The following is a 16019-nucleotide window of genomic DNA, read 5'->3' as shown; positions in this document are numbered from 1 at the left end:
GGGGGAAGGCAGCTCAGAAGGCGGTGGCTGCACTGACACATGTCTGCTGACCCCTCATTGAAACCTCTGCTTTGAGCGGGAATGAGGTACCTGTTGAAGGATGGGGCGCTCTCCCCTCCCTCGTGGGCATTTTCAGGAAGCGGTCCATGGTGTCACCTGCCTTATCGCTTATGTGCATCTCGAAGCCTCAAGTCTGGTTTGTTATTCTAAGGAGACCCAATTGCATTATGACACTCTCTGGGGACTCATGGGCTATTTAAATGTCAGCTCTGCCTGGTTCATGCTGTGATGCCAGTGGAAATGTTGACTGTGGTGCCATAAACCAGATGAATTTGGTTTTGTTTAAACAGCAAGGAAGAAAACATCCTGTGAAAATGTGCTGTAGGGCTGCTCCCAGCACTGTCAGGAGCACAGCACTGATGCTCTCACCTTCTCAGCAGGTGTGTGGGGTGAAGAGAGCTTGACGCCCACGTGGAGAGGAGACCGTGGCGCCCACGGAGCTGCTCACCATGAACAGGGCGCTGCTGGCCAGCAGGATGCAGCCGGAGAGCCGGAGCGTCTGCGTCTTCCTGCCCACCCGGGAGCAGCTCAGCCTAGCCGTCGGGGTGAGTGGCCGGGAGGTCGCGGCACCGCGGCTGGGGTTCAGTTTTGTTAGCTCCCATTGTTCTCCCAAAAGCCTGGTACGGGTCTGCTGACCAAAAGGCTATTAGCCAGCTTAGGGTAATTGGTGCTCCATTTTCTACTTGGGCAGCTTCAACTTATTTGCAGAGTTCCTTAAAAGTCCCATTTGTGTTTTTGTCCCCTCTGCTCTTTTTCTGTTGTTACTCCATTTTTTTTGTATTCTTTCTTGGTATTTTTACCACAGATAATAATCTAGCTTTTTTTTTTTTTTTTTTGTAAAATTGAACCTGAAATGCCTTGATGACTTAGCAAGCGTGCCCAAGACATGACTGTTTCTCTGGCATTTTAGCTTTCTCTGATTTTGACAGTCTGCAGATCTCTTCAAAGACTCTAAGGCAGAGTAAACAACCATAGAGGGTTTTTCTCCCTCCTTTGAGCACTTGTGCACAAAAAAAAAAAGAGGTAAGTAGCTTCATTTCTTTGATCGCCCCTTGAAATGCCCAAGTGTGTGTGCACAAGTGACAGCAGAGCCAGGTCAGCTGGCAGCCCAGTGTGGCGCAGTGTCCACCATGGCATGGTGCCTCTTTGTGCAGTGCCGGCGGCTCCTTGAACTTGTGAGAAACTGAGCTGACGGAGGCACTTCACATTCAGATGATAAGCTAGCCTCAGAGATAAGTGCTCTCTTGTGAGCATGTGCGGGCTGGGGAAGTTTTGCTTTGGTTTGGGTGGGGTATTTTTTTCACCCCCCTCTGGGATGGGGAGGGAGAGAAGACAGTTGAGGTGAACTGTTAATTTAAGTACTTGATTGAAAGGGTGGCTTTTGAGACCATGCATGCTAATCTTCAAAATCCATGTAGGAATTTTCCTACCTGCTGTGCTTAAGTGTGGCATCGTTAACTGAAACAGTCACAAGGGCTGGATAGAACAAGGCTTTAACAGCAAAATCTGCCCGGGCTCTGCTTCCAGGTTACCAGTTCAAACCCAGCCCATCTACTGTCCCAGAAAGCTTTTGCAGTCTGCTGGCTTTTGTGCAAGCCACAAAATGAAGATTTAATTAAGTTCTTGGTGGCAGGTGTGCAGACCTGGGTAATGGTCTGTTGTGGCTGACCCTAAATTTCACCTTCTTATAGCTTTTATCAGGGACGCTAAAGATCTGAGATAGCGGAGCCCACCCTGCCATGGGGATGGTGCGGACTGGGGTGCAGGAGGGCAGTGTGGCAGCAGGGCTGATGCTGTCACCGCTTCTTGCTGTGGCCATGCCCAAGCTGGGCACACAGCTGTTCCTCCACCACTGCATCACGCACCACCGTATTAAGTTTAGGCTGTGCTTAGATCATACGGTCAATCCCGGATGCATGCAGTTTATCATAAAATCATAGAATCATTTAGGTTGGAAAAGACCCCCAAGATCATTGAGTCCAACCATAAACTTAATGCTGCCAAGTCCACCACTAAACCATGTCCCTAAGTGCCACATCTACGTGTCTTTTAAATACATCCAGGGTATTTAATAAGCATAAGAAGCGGTCTTTCATATTGAGGGCTGGCAGGGACAGAGGGAAGGTGTCATGTCCCCCTCATTCTTGCCTGCTGCCCCTCCAAAGAGTTGGGGCACCTTGAGCATCTCTGCCTTATCCCACAGAGGAGTCCCTGCCACAGCACCCCTCGGTAGCCCTTTTAAAGATATTTACTCTCCTTGCTTCTGCTGTCCCTTGCTTTGGCGGCTGGGAAGTTGGGAAAATATGTATGTGGAGATGCCTGTGTGTGAAAAAGAATAGCTGCCTGAGCCAAAACATGAGACCTCGATGCACAGTTGTGTCCTAATTGCATAGAGAGTGAAACATGACCTGCTACAGCTGGGCAAGTCACCAAAACCAGCTTTTCATTTAGCTTCTGTCTTTACCACAACACCTCTTCAAAACAACAACAAAAATTAAGATTTTGCAGCTGGAGATATGTATATTTTTTTTTTAAAGGAACATCAAGGCAATTTTCTAGTGATGTTGGTAGACCCAGATTTAATTAGCACAACCACAGATCATACTTTGTGCATTTATTAGAATAATAACGCCACTACTTAAGGTTTCCAAAGCCTTTTAACCTCTTCAGTGTGGAATGCAAATAGTAAACAAGCTTGCAGCTCAGTGAGGTAGGTAGGAATGGTTATCCTTCCAGCAGAATAAATTATAGATCCTTCCCATGATAAGCACAATGTTTATGCAGGTAATTCCTTTCTCACCTCTCCATATAAATTCCACCCTTCCAGATAAGAGTTTACCTATATGTGTTTTATGTGGTCACATGTAGATTGAAGCCTGCTCTTTAAAAAGTGTTTGTCTTATGCCCTTCACAGACAGTGCTGTTGAAGAGAAGAGCAGAAGCCATTTTAAAGTTCTTTCCCCCATAATTGAGTATCTCTCAATTATCTTTGGTGTCCACCTTTCTGGATGTATAGATGAATTTGAGGGGATGGTGATGAGGAAAACTGTCTTCCTGGGACCAACTGTGAACAAGAGGAGGAGAGCAGTGAGGAGAACTATTGGCTGCTGCAGTTCACCAGCCACCCCAAGGATGGCAAGGCAAAGTGGGAGGTTTCTACTGGGGAGAATGGTCATCAGAGCAGAGCAGCCTGCCTTGCTCCAGGCAGCCCCAGTGGGGAGATGGAGTATGAGCACCAGGGAGCTTAAGCAGGCTGTGAGCAAGAATGGTGCACCTAAAAATTGTATCAGTTGCACCAAAGATCTTGAAGTGGTATCCATTTCAGTTTTGTTTATCTGGCAGCATTGTGGCATATCTCCCTGACAGTTTTGAACCTGTTGATCAATATAAACTAGTTTTTATGACTAGGTTTCTGAAAATTTTCTGGGGAGCATATGGACTGAGAAAAATAGAGATAGGTAACCAAAATGAATATTGGCACACAGAATGTCATTGGAATAGCACTTGCCTTCTGTAAACTTGCACTTGACTTTGGACTAAATTTCACGTGTAAAGAAGCTCTGAGTCTGACATGGGGCAAAGCTGAGTATCGGGGGAATGAATGATTCATGGCATGTCTGGGAAGGAGCTTGGCACAGGAACCATATGCAAAGGGAAGAAAGTCCAAAGAGAAGCACGCAGATGAAAAATGCAAAGGGAAGTGTTGGTTGCTTTGAGCAGAGGGGAGGGCAGGAGGAGAGAACAGTCATTGCAGGTGTAAATGGTATTACATAGCCTTGAAGGCTGGGAGTAAAACTGGGTACAGAAGGGAAGTGTCAGAAGAAGAATGGACGAGGTGGTAGCTCACATACCTGCTGTGCAAGAAATCCGATTAAATCGCTGCTTTAGAGCTGAGTGTCACAAAACATTGAAGCACTCAATGCCCTAGAACTAAATAGCTTAAAGCAGGTTTTTCTTCTCTTAGGTGTGAAACATGCCACTTAAAAAATTCATCTAATCTTACAGCTTTTACATAGAGTCCTGTGCTGACAGTGACTCTTGTAAGCACATAACCATTCTGGCTAGGGGTAGGTCACCTCTTGCTTAGTGAGTCCTTCCCAGGTAGGAGGACATGCTCAGAGCTTGCTTCCTTGAGAAAGGAGGCAGATCTGTGCCCAACTGTCCCTTCCCACCATGTGTTCTTGGCAGCTGAGCATATACTGCGTTTAGGTGTGAGACCGTAAGGGTGCAGTCTCACACAGAGACCCATAATAAGGCCCAGATGTGGTTTTGAGTCTTATCAGAACTGTGCAGTACCTCCTCCCCTCCCAAAGCACATACATGCACACGCACGTGTGTATTGGTGTAGCGCAGGTTTCAAAGCTCCCAATAAAGTGGTAGTGAGTGGCAGGCTAGTGGTGCCTTGTCAAATAGAAAGAAATGAGTACTTAAATGACCTCCAGTTTCCCATTGTCTTTGTCTAGTGACATGGTACATCCTGGGGCAGAGAGGGGAGCGCAGCCAGTTTCTGGGGAGTGTGGCATGCCTGCACTAAAAAGGTTTGAAGAATTATGGTGGCAATTAGTTTGACGTCGGTGATCAGTTTGTAGGAGAGTTCAGTAGTTGACTTCTGCCCCGTCGTCTTTGCTGCTGTGAAGGTAGCACTGCACTGTCCCCCCTTAGGAAGGCGGCTGCTGCTGCTCATCTGCATCATCCAGCAGTGGCGTAACGAAATTCAGAGGTTCTGGCCCATTTCGCAGCTACAGCTGGTAGCACCCAGGGCTGGGCTCAGCTTGTCTGTGTTGTTGGTGGTGTGCTCTCCCCACCTGCTCTTGCTCAAAACTCCTTCCCCTGTGCCTGCAAGGGTTGCGGGGTTTTGTTTGTGCCTGCGGTTGTCTGTCTGCCTGTGCTCATGGGGTGGTGCGATGGGGCAGGGGAAAATGAGGCTGTAGGTGGGTGGATGTTTAGTGGGGAAATTTTCTGATCATAGTACACATCCAGGTCTGCACACACAGGTAGCCAGAATCACGCTTTTGCTGGAGGAGCCTGTGCTCTGAGCTGCCCTGCTAGAACAGCATCTTTGGTAGCTGTGCCGCAATACCACAGTGTGCTCTTGCCCTGTGCCGTGCGTGCAAATACTGCCCAGCCTTTGGTCCTCTGCAGGAGTGTATGCTGGCAGCTCTGCTTTCCCAGTGCTTCCTCAGTGCGTGCACAGCATTATGCGGGGCAAAGGTACTGGAAGGTCCCAGTGTGGCATGGAAATGGGCAGGAGCTTACAGGCTATCGGTGACAGCTTCAGAAGATGAAGATGTTAATTGCTGTGTGACCAGGAGTCAGCAGGGGACAGAACAAGCTCTTCCATGAGGGGTACAGAGCAACCTCCTCCCTAATCCACGAGCTACTTCTGCTCAAACCATGCAATCTTGGGTTTGTTTGTATACTTTTGTTTTAGTTCTGAATGAAAGTTTTCTTTTTTGTTTTTTCTCTTAACTGTTCAAAAAATTCTGCAAGAGAGTAGTATTTTCATTTCTGATTACAAACACTTTTTGTAAGAGCACCTATAAATAGCCTGGTAAGGTACTGCACCAAACTAGGACTCCAGCAGTGCTCCAAATTCTTATACAAAGATGACAATAGATAGGGAACTTGGAACTCATGTCTTACTGAGCAGAGCCACTTTGCACTGTGAAGGAGGGAGAATAACATGTTGATTATTATGCTGTGGTAATAACAATACTGAAAACAAAGCTTGTTCTGTGGGGTTGTTTGGTTTTTTGGTTTTGGGATTTTTTTTTTTTTTTTTTTTTTTTTATTCCTCTGGTACCCAACAATATATTGGCCGATGTAAAGAAGGAGAATTGCTCCATCCAGGTGTGTGAGCCATCTGTAACGTTGATTGGTTGTTTCTTTCAGGTCAAAGCCACTGGACAGGAGCTCTTTCAGCAAGTTTGTGATTTAGTGAAGATTAAAGAGCCTCACTTCTTTGGCCTCAGCATTGTTAAAAGTAAGCAAACTCAATGCACAGAGCAAATGACTTGGCAAACGTCCACAGACCTGCTTGTGCATTTACAGTGTGTGCATATATACACAGCGGCCGTGCCTGCGGGGAATTTGATTGTAATAAGGTCACAAAGTATGTAGATTATGCACAGGCTTCTCAGAGCTCTTTTGATCTTTGGTATGTGGGCAGACAAATTGGTAGAAGGGGGGGCTTTTGTTCTACCCCTTTGTTCTTACGTTCCACCTCTTTGTGGGGCTTTCTTTCTCTCCTGTAGCTGAGTTGCTGGCTAACATATTTGTCACTGAATTCAAAACTGTCAGTAGTGGAACAGGAGGTGAATTTTAAAAGGACTTTGGGGCTGAAAGTGTTACTTTTCTGAAGCCACATGCAAAGAATGTGGCACCAGGGGGAGGAAACTCAAATGGTTTGAGGGGACTGAATGCATGTATGGGGGACATTGGGTTTTGAAATATTGCCTGGGAAATACAAAACTTCTTAGTCCATGGGTTGAAGTCCAGTCTGCTTGGTCCTATGGCTTAGTATTGACCAGGGAAGAGTGTAAGATGATGCTTTAAAGGAGCAGACTGATACGAGATACTCTATTTCTCAGATGGTGTGTGCATTGGCACCTCCCTACAATAATTAGAAACGGATCTGTTGTCCTCTTTATCCTGCCTCCCTGCATCTCCAAAACCATAGAAAGGACTTTTCTTCCCTCAAATTTTTCTCAAGTGTGTTATTATTTGCTACTGCAACCTCAGATATTCTTTCATTGAAATGAGAATAGTCTTTTATGAGTCCTTCTAAACAAGGTCTCTTTTGTGTCCTTACGAGTATGTGAGATAAAATAGTTTCTTACAAGTTTACTTGTCTCATTTCCTTTCTGCTCTTATTCTCTAAGCACTTTTGCTTTTTTTGAGCACCGCACTCAAACCAGTGCAAGCTGTTTATCTCTGTAAGACTTACAGAGTCTCTAAGAGATACCGTCAATGCAGGTAAGCCAGTTAGTAACAAATATCCATGCATTTAAACCAGCACATGTTTGGTGGGTTTTTTTATGTGAGGAAGACCTGAATGCTCCAAACTTTTTTTCATAAATCAACTGTGTTCCCAAGAGTCATCCCCTGCCACTGCCTTTTTATAAGACAGGTTTTTGCCTATTCCACTTGCAGGATGACTTGGGTGAAATCAGAGCTGCTGTCCTCCCCTGTAAGACAGGATGATTTCATTCCCATTTTCTTTCAAGTAGGTGCTCTTCTCCTGTGTTCCTCATGTTTCTTTCACTTTTTTCCCCCCTTCCTATCTTTCTTGTTTCATATTTTCTATACCCTGCTTTTTCCTTCCCTCCCTTGCTGATCATCCCTTGATCATCTCCCTTGCTGCCAGAGGTAAGTGAAGTCTTCCTTCTATTGCAAACGCAGCACACTCTCTCTCTGGCATTTGGAAGTAGCCTTTAAGGCATTGCCTCCTTTTCAGGGATTTTTGCTTTCATGGCAAGCTATCATCTCAAGAAAGGGAAGCAGCCCTGTCAGGTTGTTGGTGTACATCCTGCAGAGCCTGCGAAGGGAAGGCGGGGGGCTGGTCTGTGAGGCAAGTGTGGGTTAGATGTCTGAAAACTGGAGAGGAAGCCTCTGAATTTCAGACCAAAGTATTCCTCTTCTGCATCGTGCTTTCACCTCTCTATGCTGCAGCTCTAAGATGTCATTTTTTTAACAAACTGCCCTGTTTTAATAAGGGTATATTTCCCAGTTTCTTAATGTGTATTTATTTTCGGCAGTGTCATGCTTCCATATGCAGAACAAGGTATTCTAATCCACCTGCATCCATTACCTTGCTGCTAATTTGTCAACAAAACCCTGACTGTCAGCAGTGGCAAGAGAATGAAAATTAAGGGATTTCTACAGAACTGTAATCAATCACACTGGGTGGATTATCTGGATTAGGAGCCCATTTGACCTGCAGACATTGTACAGATAGACTAATACTCAGTTGGTCTCATAGTAAGTATGTGTGTGAGGGGGAGAGGTTGGGCTCCTTAATCATAAACACAAGTTTAACCCCTACGTGTGGCAAAAATGAAAAGAGCACCACAAGGCACTGTGCGAACTGCAAACCATGAATGCTGTGAGATCTAAGCTCTAGGTCTTGGAGAGCGTCTTCCAGCAGTCCTTGCCTAAATCTGTTGCCTTCACTTCTGACTGTAACAGATGCTGAGGGCAAGCTTCAGGATTTAAGATAACAACAGTGGTGGCAGAACAGAATTTTTCACCCCTTTTGCTCTTGAGCTTTTTTATTTTCAAGGCTAAAACCCCTTCAGCCAACTGTATTGGGGGGGAAAAGGCTTGCATCTATAAGAAGAATTTGATACCTTTGAAAATTAAGTTCAGGAATATATATTAATGGGAAGCCACCCTGGCACAAAGCTTGGGACATGTTGCCTTTTCTGGTTTTGTCACAGATCATCAAGCAGGCTATATCTTGTGTGCTGCTGCTGCTGAAGTGCGTTTTTGTCTTGTAGTTTGCTCAGTGAAAGACCCTGCAACTCTGCTAGGTTCAAGCTGGCTCCATAGGCTTCAGCAGCTGGGTCTTATAATGCTGCTCCTCCTGCAGGGTCAACCTTATCTAGTGCCCTGCAGGAGGTTTCTCTCTTGTTATCAGAAAGTGTATGCAGCGACGCGATTCAATTTTTTTAAACCAAAACTCATTGTCAGCAGACAAAGAACAGCCAGGCCTCCTTTGTTGTTATAACCCAGATCCCTGCAATCCTGAATCTTGGGCTTCTCCTTTCTAGGAGCAAACCTGGCTTGACCCAAGCAGATGGAAGCCTTCGGCTGGGAAGGAGCAGCCCTGCAGTTCCTATACCCTGCCACTGTCTCTGTGTGTCCTCTTACCAGTTTGTCAGGCTGGCTTTCTAACAGAACCAAATCCCTTTGCTGCAGTTCCCCTGCCTCAAGGATCATCCTTCAGTTATTACAGCTATGACTGTTCACCTTGCCAGACCCATGCCTCCCAGCACATGCTTAGGCAAGGAGCTTGCTAGTTAACTCTGCCAAGACCCCTCTGTCTCCAGTTAACTCTTCTGCATCTGTATATCCTTCAGTTTCATGGATGGAATATGTTACCATGTTATCTTTATATTATGTGGGTATCTATAATAACAAGGGGTCTCTTAAGACAGATGACAACAGAAATTCTCCAAAATACCCACTTATGATGTCTTTCCCCCCTATCCCTGCTTCTGCCTCTCCTCCCTTAAATCAGCTTGGATAATTGCATCTCCCTTGTAAATTTCTTCTGTAATCTAACCCAAGATACAGCTCTATTATAATGACTTTGATACCTCAGATGAGTTAAAGGCAATGTAAGAAAAACATATGCAGAAATGTGCTACCTAGAGGGAGTTGCAGGGGTTCAGGTGCTCAAAAAGTATATAATACCCCTTGGAAGTACTTACATGGTCTCTTCCTAGGGAGGTTTTTTTTGCCTGTACCTGCTGTCAGTTGTTTCTCCTTCAGTATCAGTACAACACCCAGCCAAGTGCTCTGCCTGAGAACTGCACGGGGTTTCTTTGCCCCTGGATGGGCAGCGGTGGAAATGGTTCTGCAGCATTTTGTGTGCACAAGAATCCCCTGTGACACTGCCAAAAGTCCAAAGATCTTTGCCTGGGCATGCTTTGTTGCTGACTGTAAGATGCCAACATAAAATTCCTTCAGTGCCTATCCTTTGTCAGAAATGACTGAGCCTTTATCTCAGCCTTCAGACCTCAACAGTTCCTAAGGCTACACGACCTTGGGCTTATTGATATTGCCTCCTTTCATTCTTCCCTCCACATACCTTCTGTCCATCCCATGTAAAGCAACCTCAGCCAGGACCTCCCTTGCTTTATTCACAGCCTCTGTTGTGGTTATTCCCTTCACTATCCCTTCACTTGGGATATGTGTACTTTCCAGCTAAAGCCAAAACCACAAGGTTATCCTGAAGAGAGTTTTTCTATACCCTTTGGGAAACTAATCAACTGGGTACTGAAAAGCAGATGAGATTTCTTTGTTGGCTTGAAAGGTAATACCAGGAGCTTCAAGAAGGTACGTAGGGGTGGTGGGAGGAGATGCCATGTGGATAGTGATGTTCCCAGGCCGCTAGCACTTGGAAGCCTGGGAAGCTCCACATGCAGAAGAAGTGCGTAGCTGGCTCTTCTATAAACAGACAAAAAAAATCCATGCTGGTATTTGGTGAAGTTAAACAGGTTATGTGATGTCTACAGCATGGGTTGTGAGGTATTTTTGAGTGCTGGGGGTTTTTTAAGCTTTAGCTCTCCCCTAGCCCCACCATCCTTCTGTTCTGCTCCCATTCTCCTTCCTGTTGCCTCTTGAGGGAAATATTGGTGTTGCCACAAGGCTTCTTGAGCATCTGGGAGAAGTTAAGTGCTATAGCCAAGGATAATTTTTTTCCCCCCCTTCTCTTTAAGGCAGAAAATGTTTTCTATGTGGAAGTTTGGCTTTGCGCTAATTCCTGTTTTATTTGAATCCTAATGTTCTGGACTGTCTAAATAGTTATAATATTAAAATATACCTGACTCAACCAAAGGAGTTAATGGGCTGTTCCTGGCTGCCAGTGGGGCCTGAGCTCTGCCTCTTGGTAGGACAGGACTTAACCTCTGTGGAATTTCTCAGTGCCCCTAGCCCAAAATGGGTCCAGGAGGAGAACAGGTTATTGGCGTTCACCATTACTTATCACCATTACTTACCTCTTCTGCAGGGAGCTTACCTTTCTTAAAAAATGAAACAAGGAGGCACTGGTTAATGCAAAATAATGTCTTTCAGAGTAACAATGACTCAGAACTGATTTGACCCTGTATTACAGACATAACTTTATATTCCCATTTTTCTCTGCAGTGTAAATAATGCCTATTGTAAATCTGCATCACTCACTGGAACTGTGTCACTTTTTACTGAGTGGAGACCTGGCCCATTATTTTTTTGCAACAATGTGTGTCCTATATTTGCTTAAATATGTAAATGTGCTAAGCTAATTTTGCAGAGAAGGAGCTCTGGAATGTTTGCATTTCTGGTGACTGCTTAATGTGGAGTGAGATTTTTTTACAGCACAAACTTTCCATTTCATTTGAGGGCTCTTAAAAGCTGAAATGGGGAGAAATGTGTAAATTGCATTACTGCAAACTAGCTGGCTGTCCAGATGTGTTCCTTGGGATTGCAGTGCAGTGCACTGGTGTGCTGTGCCAGGTTTGGTACCTGTACACACACATGTGAGGGAACCTTTTAAGAGAAGCTGATATATTTTTAGGCTCGCTGACAGTGCTGAGAAAAGATTCAACAATGCAGTGTCAGCAGCTCAGGTGGACGGGTGTGTATTTGCATGCGTGCGTGCTTCTGAGCCAGTTTCTTAGTACCTTTCAGTTGTTGTACTTCAGCTGAGGCCAGAGAAGCAATGACAGTTTTTACCTGCTGAGTATCCAGCCCTGTTTGGATCCACAGATTGGATATGTTCTTCCCTGGAAAGGCAAGGGAATCTGCGCATTTCTATACTGTCCTTTACAGCACTGCTCTGCGGTGCTGCAATTTGATGTCCTCACCTCTGTTAGAGATGCTCGTTTTCAAACCAGAGAGGGTTTTAGCATCTGGCAAAAGATCTCTTTAAGTTTCACCACTAATCCAGTTTAAGGGAAAAAAACCCCACAACCCACATGGAGCTGGGGAGGGAAATACCTCTTTGTTTTTTGTAGATGGAGGCTTACACTGCAGGTTGACATTCCAGCAATATTAACTTCATTAAGGCAGGGATGCAGCACTGCATTCTTGCACGGGAGGGAGGATGCTGGGCTGGGCTGGGGAGGAGTGGGACTCCCAGGGAGAGCTGATACATCTGAGTGTCCTCCTCCTTCGGCCTGGCTTACTCTTGGGGTTTATGTGCACCTCTCAGTAGACATGATAATGACCTGGAGTCCTCAGGCTTGGCATCTGGGCCCTCCCAGAGTCATCTCTCTAACCGAATTAACATGACAGAGATAAATAGGGGCTGTAGGGTATGAGTAACAAATGGCTTTACTACAGTGGAATTGCTCTGTCATCCTTTCCCCCTTTCTGTTCCAGTATCCGTGTGTGATGGGATGGCTCACCACGCTTGCTGTTGCCATCTTTCCATCATGGCTGAGGAATAATTCACATATTTCCCTAAATGCCTCTGGGCATGGGATCATTCCTGAGCGAGAAGGGAAAGCTGACCCCACAGCTTGTTACAGCCATGCAGGTCCCTACCCTCTTTACAAGATGGCAACTAAACATGGTGGTGTGTGGGCAGAACAGATACAGGCTTTACCCAGCACTGCTGTGCCATCAGGAGCAGCCCCAGTCCCACTGCAGGAGCCTGTAGCGGAGTGAGGACTCTGCCCTGGGACTGCTGAAGCCCAGGGAGGGACTGGGTGCTGTGCTCGTGCTATCCCACTCCTGTTGCTTGCTGTGCAATTGCTTCCTAAATGAGCTTTTATTTACTCTTTAAGAAAAGGTTTACAGAGAGACGCTTATCAGCTTGGCAGCTGACAAGGGACAGAGGCAAGTCCAAGAGATGGACCAAATCCATCTCTCTCGCTGACTAGGACTTCTATCAGCCTTTTCAAGGCAGCGTTATCTGATCTTAATGGACTTAGAGAAGCAAGGGTTGGGGCCAGCATAACCCCCCAGCTGCCCTATCTTACAGGCTTAAGTGAAGAGGCAGGTACAAGATGCAGTCTCTGTGATGCTAAAACCCCCTCCTCTCCTTGTCAAAATAGCAAAACACCTTGTGTACTACAGCACTTAAATTCCCGCTGCTAAATTCTCAGGATTTCTGTATGGAAGTTTCAACAGCGCTGTTAAATACTCTGTTGTATGTGTACGTGACATGTCAAGCAACATGGTAAACAGCAGTGTAATTATATTAAAATCACAGCTGCGATCAGGACAATGCAGGAAAGACCACAGAGATGAAAACAGGACTTTTGGGGTATTGCCCTCTTTGTGTCCAGTGTTACTGGTATTTTACACAAGGCTTCCTGTTAGTGTGGTATGTGGACCAATTCTGGCTAGCAGCAGGTGTGGTTTCTCTCACTTGAGGTGGAAGCTGAAGGAGGTGGTGAAGGAGGTTTTGCTTGTTTTTTAAAAGCTTGCAAAGGAAGTATTTGCTGTATCTGCCCCTGTAAGGAACTGGAATGCTCTGGGAGGATGGCTGCGAGGTAGCTCAGAGTCCCCTTGAACACCTGCTGTGATGCTGGTGTCTGCCAGTCCTTCATCTGCTGTACAGACACAAGCGCAGCCTCTGGTTTGGTTGTAAATCTCCATTAGAAAAGTTTCACCTTTATTTTCCCGTTACTTTTTTTTTTTCTTTGACTTCAGAAAGCAACAGCTAAAGCTTTGAATTCTGGGCTGGTCTTCAGGGGCAGAAGGTTGTTTTATGTAGGATTCTTTTTTTTTTTTATTATTATTATTGTTTTTTCCCCCTCTCTTCCCCCCCCCCCCTTTTTTTTTTTCCTGCTTCTATCCCATCTAAGGAAGAAGTTCTTCAATGTGGCACTTCTGTCACCTGTCAAAACACTTTCCTGGGCAAGACCAAAGAGTAGAGGGTCAGGTGAATGTGCTCAGCTGGCATTGCCACTGAAGCCTGAAACACCCATCAGGTCTTTTTTTAAGAATTGAGAAGACTGGGGGAAAAACCTTTCACTGGCTTAGTTGGTTGGATTTGATAATTGGTAAGCAGTGTTACAAAACACTGGCTTTGAAAGCAACACAGAGTTCTTTCAAGACAATGTGCTGTCCAGGCTGTCTCTTGTTCACCCTCACCTGGGTGGAGAGCAAGTTCTGGTCCTTTGAGGCAGGCCAGGTTTCCCTTCCTTTCATTCATATTTTTTGCTCTATGAAAGAAGTTGGGTGTGAGCAGGAGACGCCAGACCTTCTGAAGAGGGCAATTTGGGTTTGGTCGTCCTCCTTCTCACCATTTCAGAGGATCCTATTCACATGTAGAGGATGAAACCTGTCAAATACCTGACTCTGTCCACTTGCTTATGCCACACTGGACTATGGTGCTACATGATGACAGAATGGAAGTTTGGGTAGGGCTTGCTTGTTTAATAATAATAAAACCCTGAATCCTCTAAACTGACAGTACAATTAGCTTGGTAAGATGATGTTTCCCTTCTGTAAGTGGTTTCTTGATTATAAAGCAAGAATTCTGCATTTCTGGCTAAGGCGTTTATGAAACTTTTAGCTCAGCATGTCTTGGATCAAGGCATAGACGATCTTCCTTCCATACTATCTGGAGCAGCACACACACTGAAGAGACTCAGTGCCTTCTCTTTTTCCCTGCCCTGTTTATTCCCTGGTCAGCTTTGTTTTGAAATATATTGTTTGGAAACAACTTGTATAGTCATCTAAGTATTTAATGAATGAGAATTTCTAACTCTTTAACATGAAATGCTTTTTCCTTTTGTCTTTCAGATAATGAATATGTTTTTATAGACCTGGAGCAGAAGCTTAGCAAATACTTTTCAAAAGAATGGAAGAAAGAGACCACCAAAGTAAGACAGATGTTTAATTTCAGAGGCTATTGCTTTGGTATTGGACTACACAGTGAAATGAAAGCTCTTAAACTAAGGTCCACAAAACATTTCTTGAAGATAGTCTGCAGAATGCTGTTCAGTAGCAAGATGCAGTGACTTGGGCACGGCTGTACAATTAATTAAACGGCCCCTTACACAACTTCACCTGAGCAATAGTAGCCACGTGGTTCCTGCTTAGCTGCTACAGGAGTGGAGAAGGTCAGTTGGTCAGTGTCTTCCTTTTGAACTTGGCTGAGCCTGTGAAGAGTCTGGAGACCTCGTTGTTATCCTTAAGCAGAACAGCCTAAAATGACCTTTTGTGACTTGAACCTGGTATGAGGGAGAGGGCTGGAGCTGCAACTCTCCCAGAGTACACACAAAAGGACAGTGGAGCGAGAGGAAGGATATTTTGTTCAAGAGGAAGGATATTTTGTTCGAAAAGAGTCTTAGTTCTTTAAGGCTAGCCAGCCCTGTTGAGGGAGGAGAAAGCTACATGAAATAAAGACAAGCCTATGTAATTGTTTAGTGCCGGTCATTCAGACATGATAATGCCTGTTTGTGTGTGTCATTATTAAAGGAGCTGCAGCCTAGAACAAAGTGTAGTATGCAATTACATTCAGATATCTTAATTAGCTCATTATGACTTTTTCCACCTTCCTTAAGGGTTTTCTTTTGCAGAGTAGGCACGCTTGCCATTTCTGCTGCTTAAAGAAGTTTGCAGATGACTAGTGAGATTCAGGGATCTCTCTTACCCCATACTGCTTCTCCCAAAAAAGCGAGGGTTACTTCAGAGATGCCTGCCAGTCGTGCGGAGGGCTGTCTGCCCAGCCAGTGAGGGTTTCCCGGGGCACCTGGTGTTTCTGGTCACCTCGGGATGGGGTGCGCTTTGTGGTTGCTTTGAGGCTGGATTCTTGCAACACTTTTTAAGTCAGGGTAAGTGTCGAACCTCTGGCGTGAGGTGAATCATAAAAGGCTGAATGAGTTGCCATTGGCAGTACTGAAGTCTGTGAGGAGTTAGGCTGCCGGACTGGGTTAGCAGACAGGGATTTAATTCCTATGAAGACATTTCAGGTGGAAAGCCCAGTCCAGCCGATAAAATAGGGTGACTATGAACAAGTTCCAGAAATAAAATGTAAATATTTCCGTGATGATCAAGAAGTTGCTGTCTGCATCAGATGTGCGTGACATGCCATGTACCTTCTCCCAGTGAGATGGGTCTGACCAAGAAAGCCTTGGAACTGCCTGTGCGAGTAAAGTTACTGTTATGAACACACACAAAGTGAGTGGCAAAGTAGGGAAGATGAGAGAATGAGCCAGTAAGTGAAAATGTTCCTTTTTTTTTTTTTTTTCTTTCCCACCTTAATTTTTTTTTTTTTTTTTTTTTTTTTCCTGTTT

General features: G+C 45.1%; 1 protein-coding gene across 1 annotated transcript in view; it reads left to right on the top strand.

The window, feature by feature from the left end:
- The first annotated feature begins 509 nt into the window (after positions 1-509).
- Positions 510-16019, top strand: part of FRMD1 (FERM domain containing 1) — a 32518-nt gene continuing 17008 nt past the window's right edge. Inside the window, exons 1-3 of the mRNA XM_009633990.2 lie at positions 510-605; positions 5953-6043; positions 14524-14603. Coding sequence (XP_009632285.1) covers positions 510-605; positions 5953-6043; positions 14524-14603 — 267 coding nt within the window. The remainder of the gene's footprint in view (positions 606-5952; positions 6044-14523; positions 14604-16019) is intronic.

The sequence above is a fragment of the Egretta garzetta genome, unplaced genomic scaffold, assembly GCF_000687185.1.
Source record: "Egretta garzetta isolate BGI_Z169 unplaced genomic scaffold, ASM68718v1 scaffold122, whole genome shotgun sequence".
Lineage (NCBI taxonomy): Eukaryota > Metazoa > Chordata > Aves > Pelecaniformes > Ardeidae > Egretta > Egretta garzetta.
Note: the sequence above shows the minus strand (reverse complement) of the source record. Positions and strands in the feature narration are given on the sequence as shown.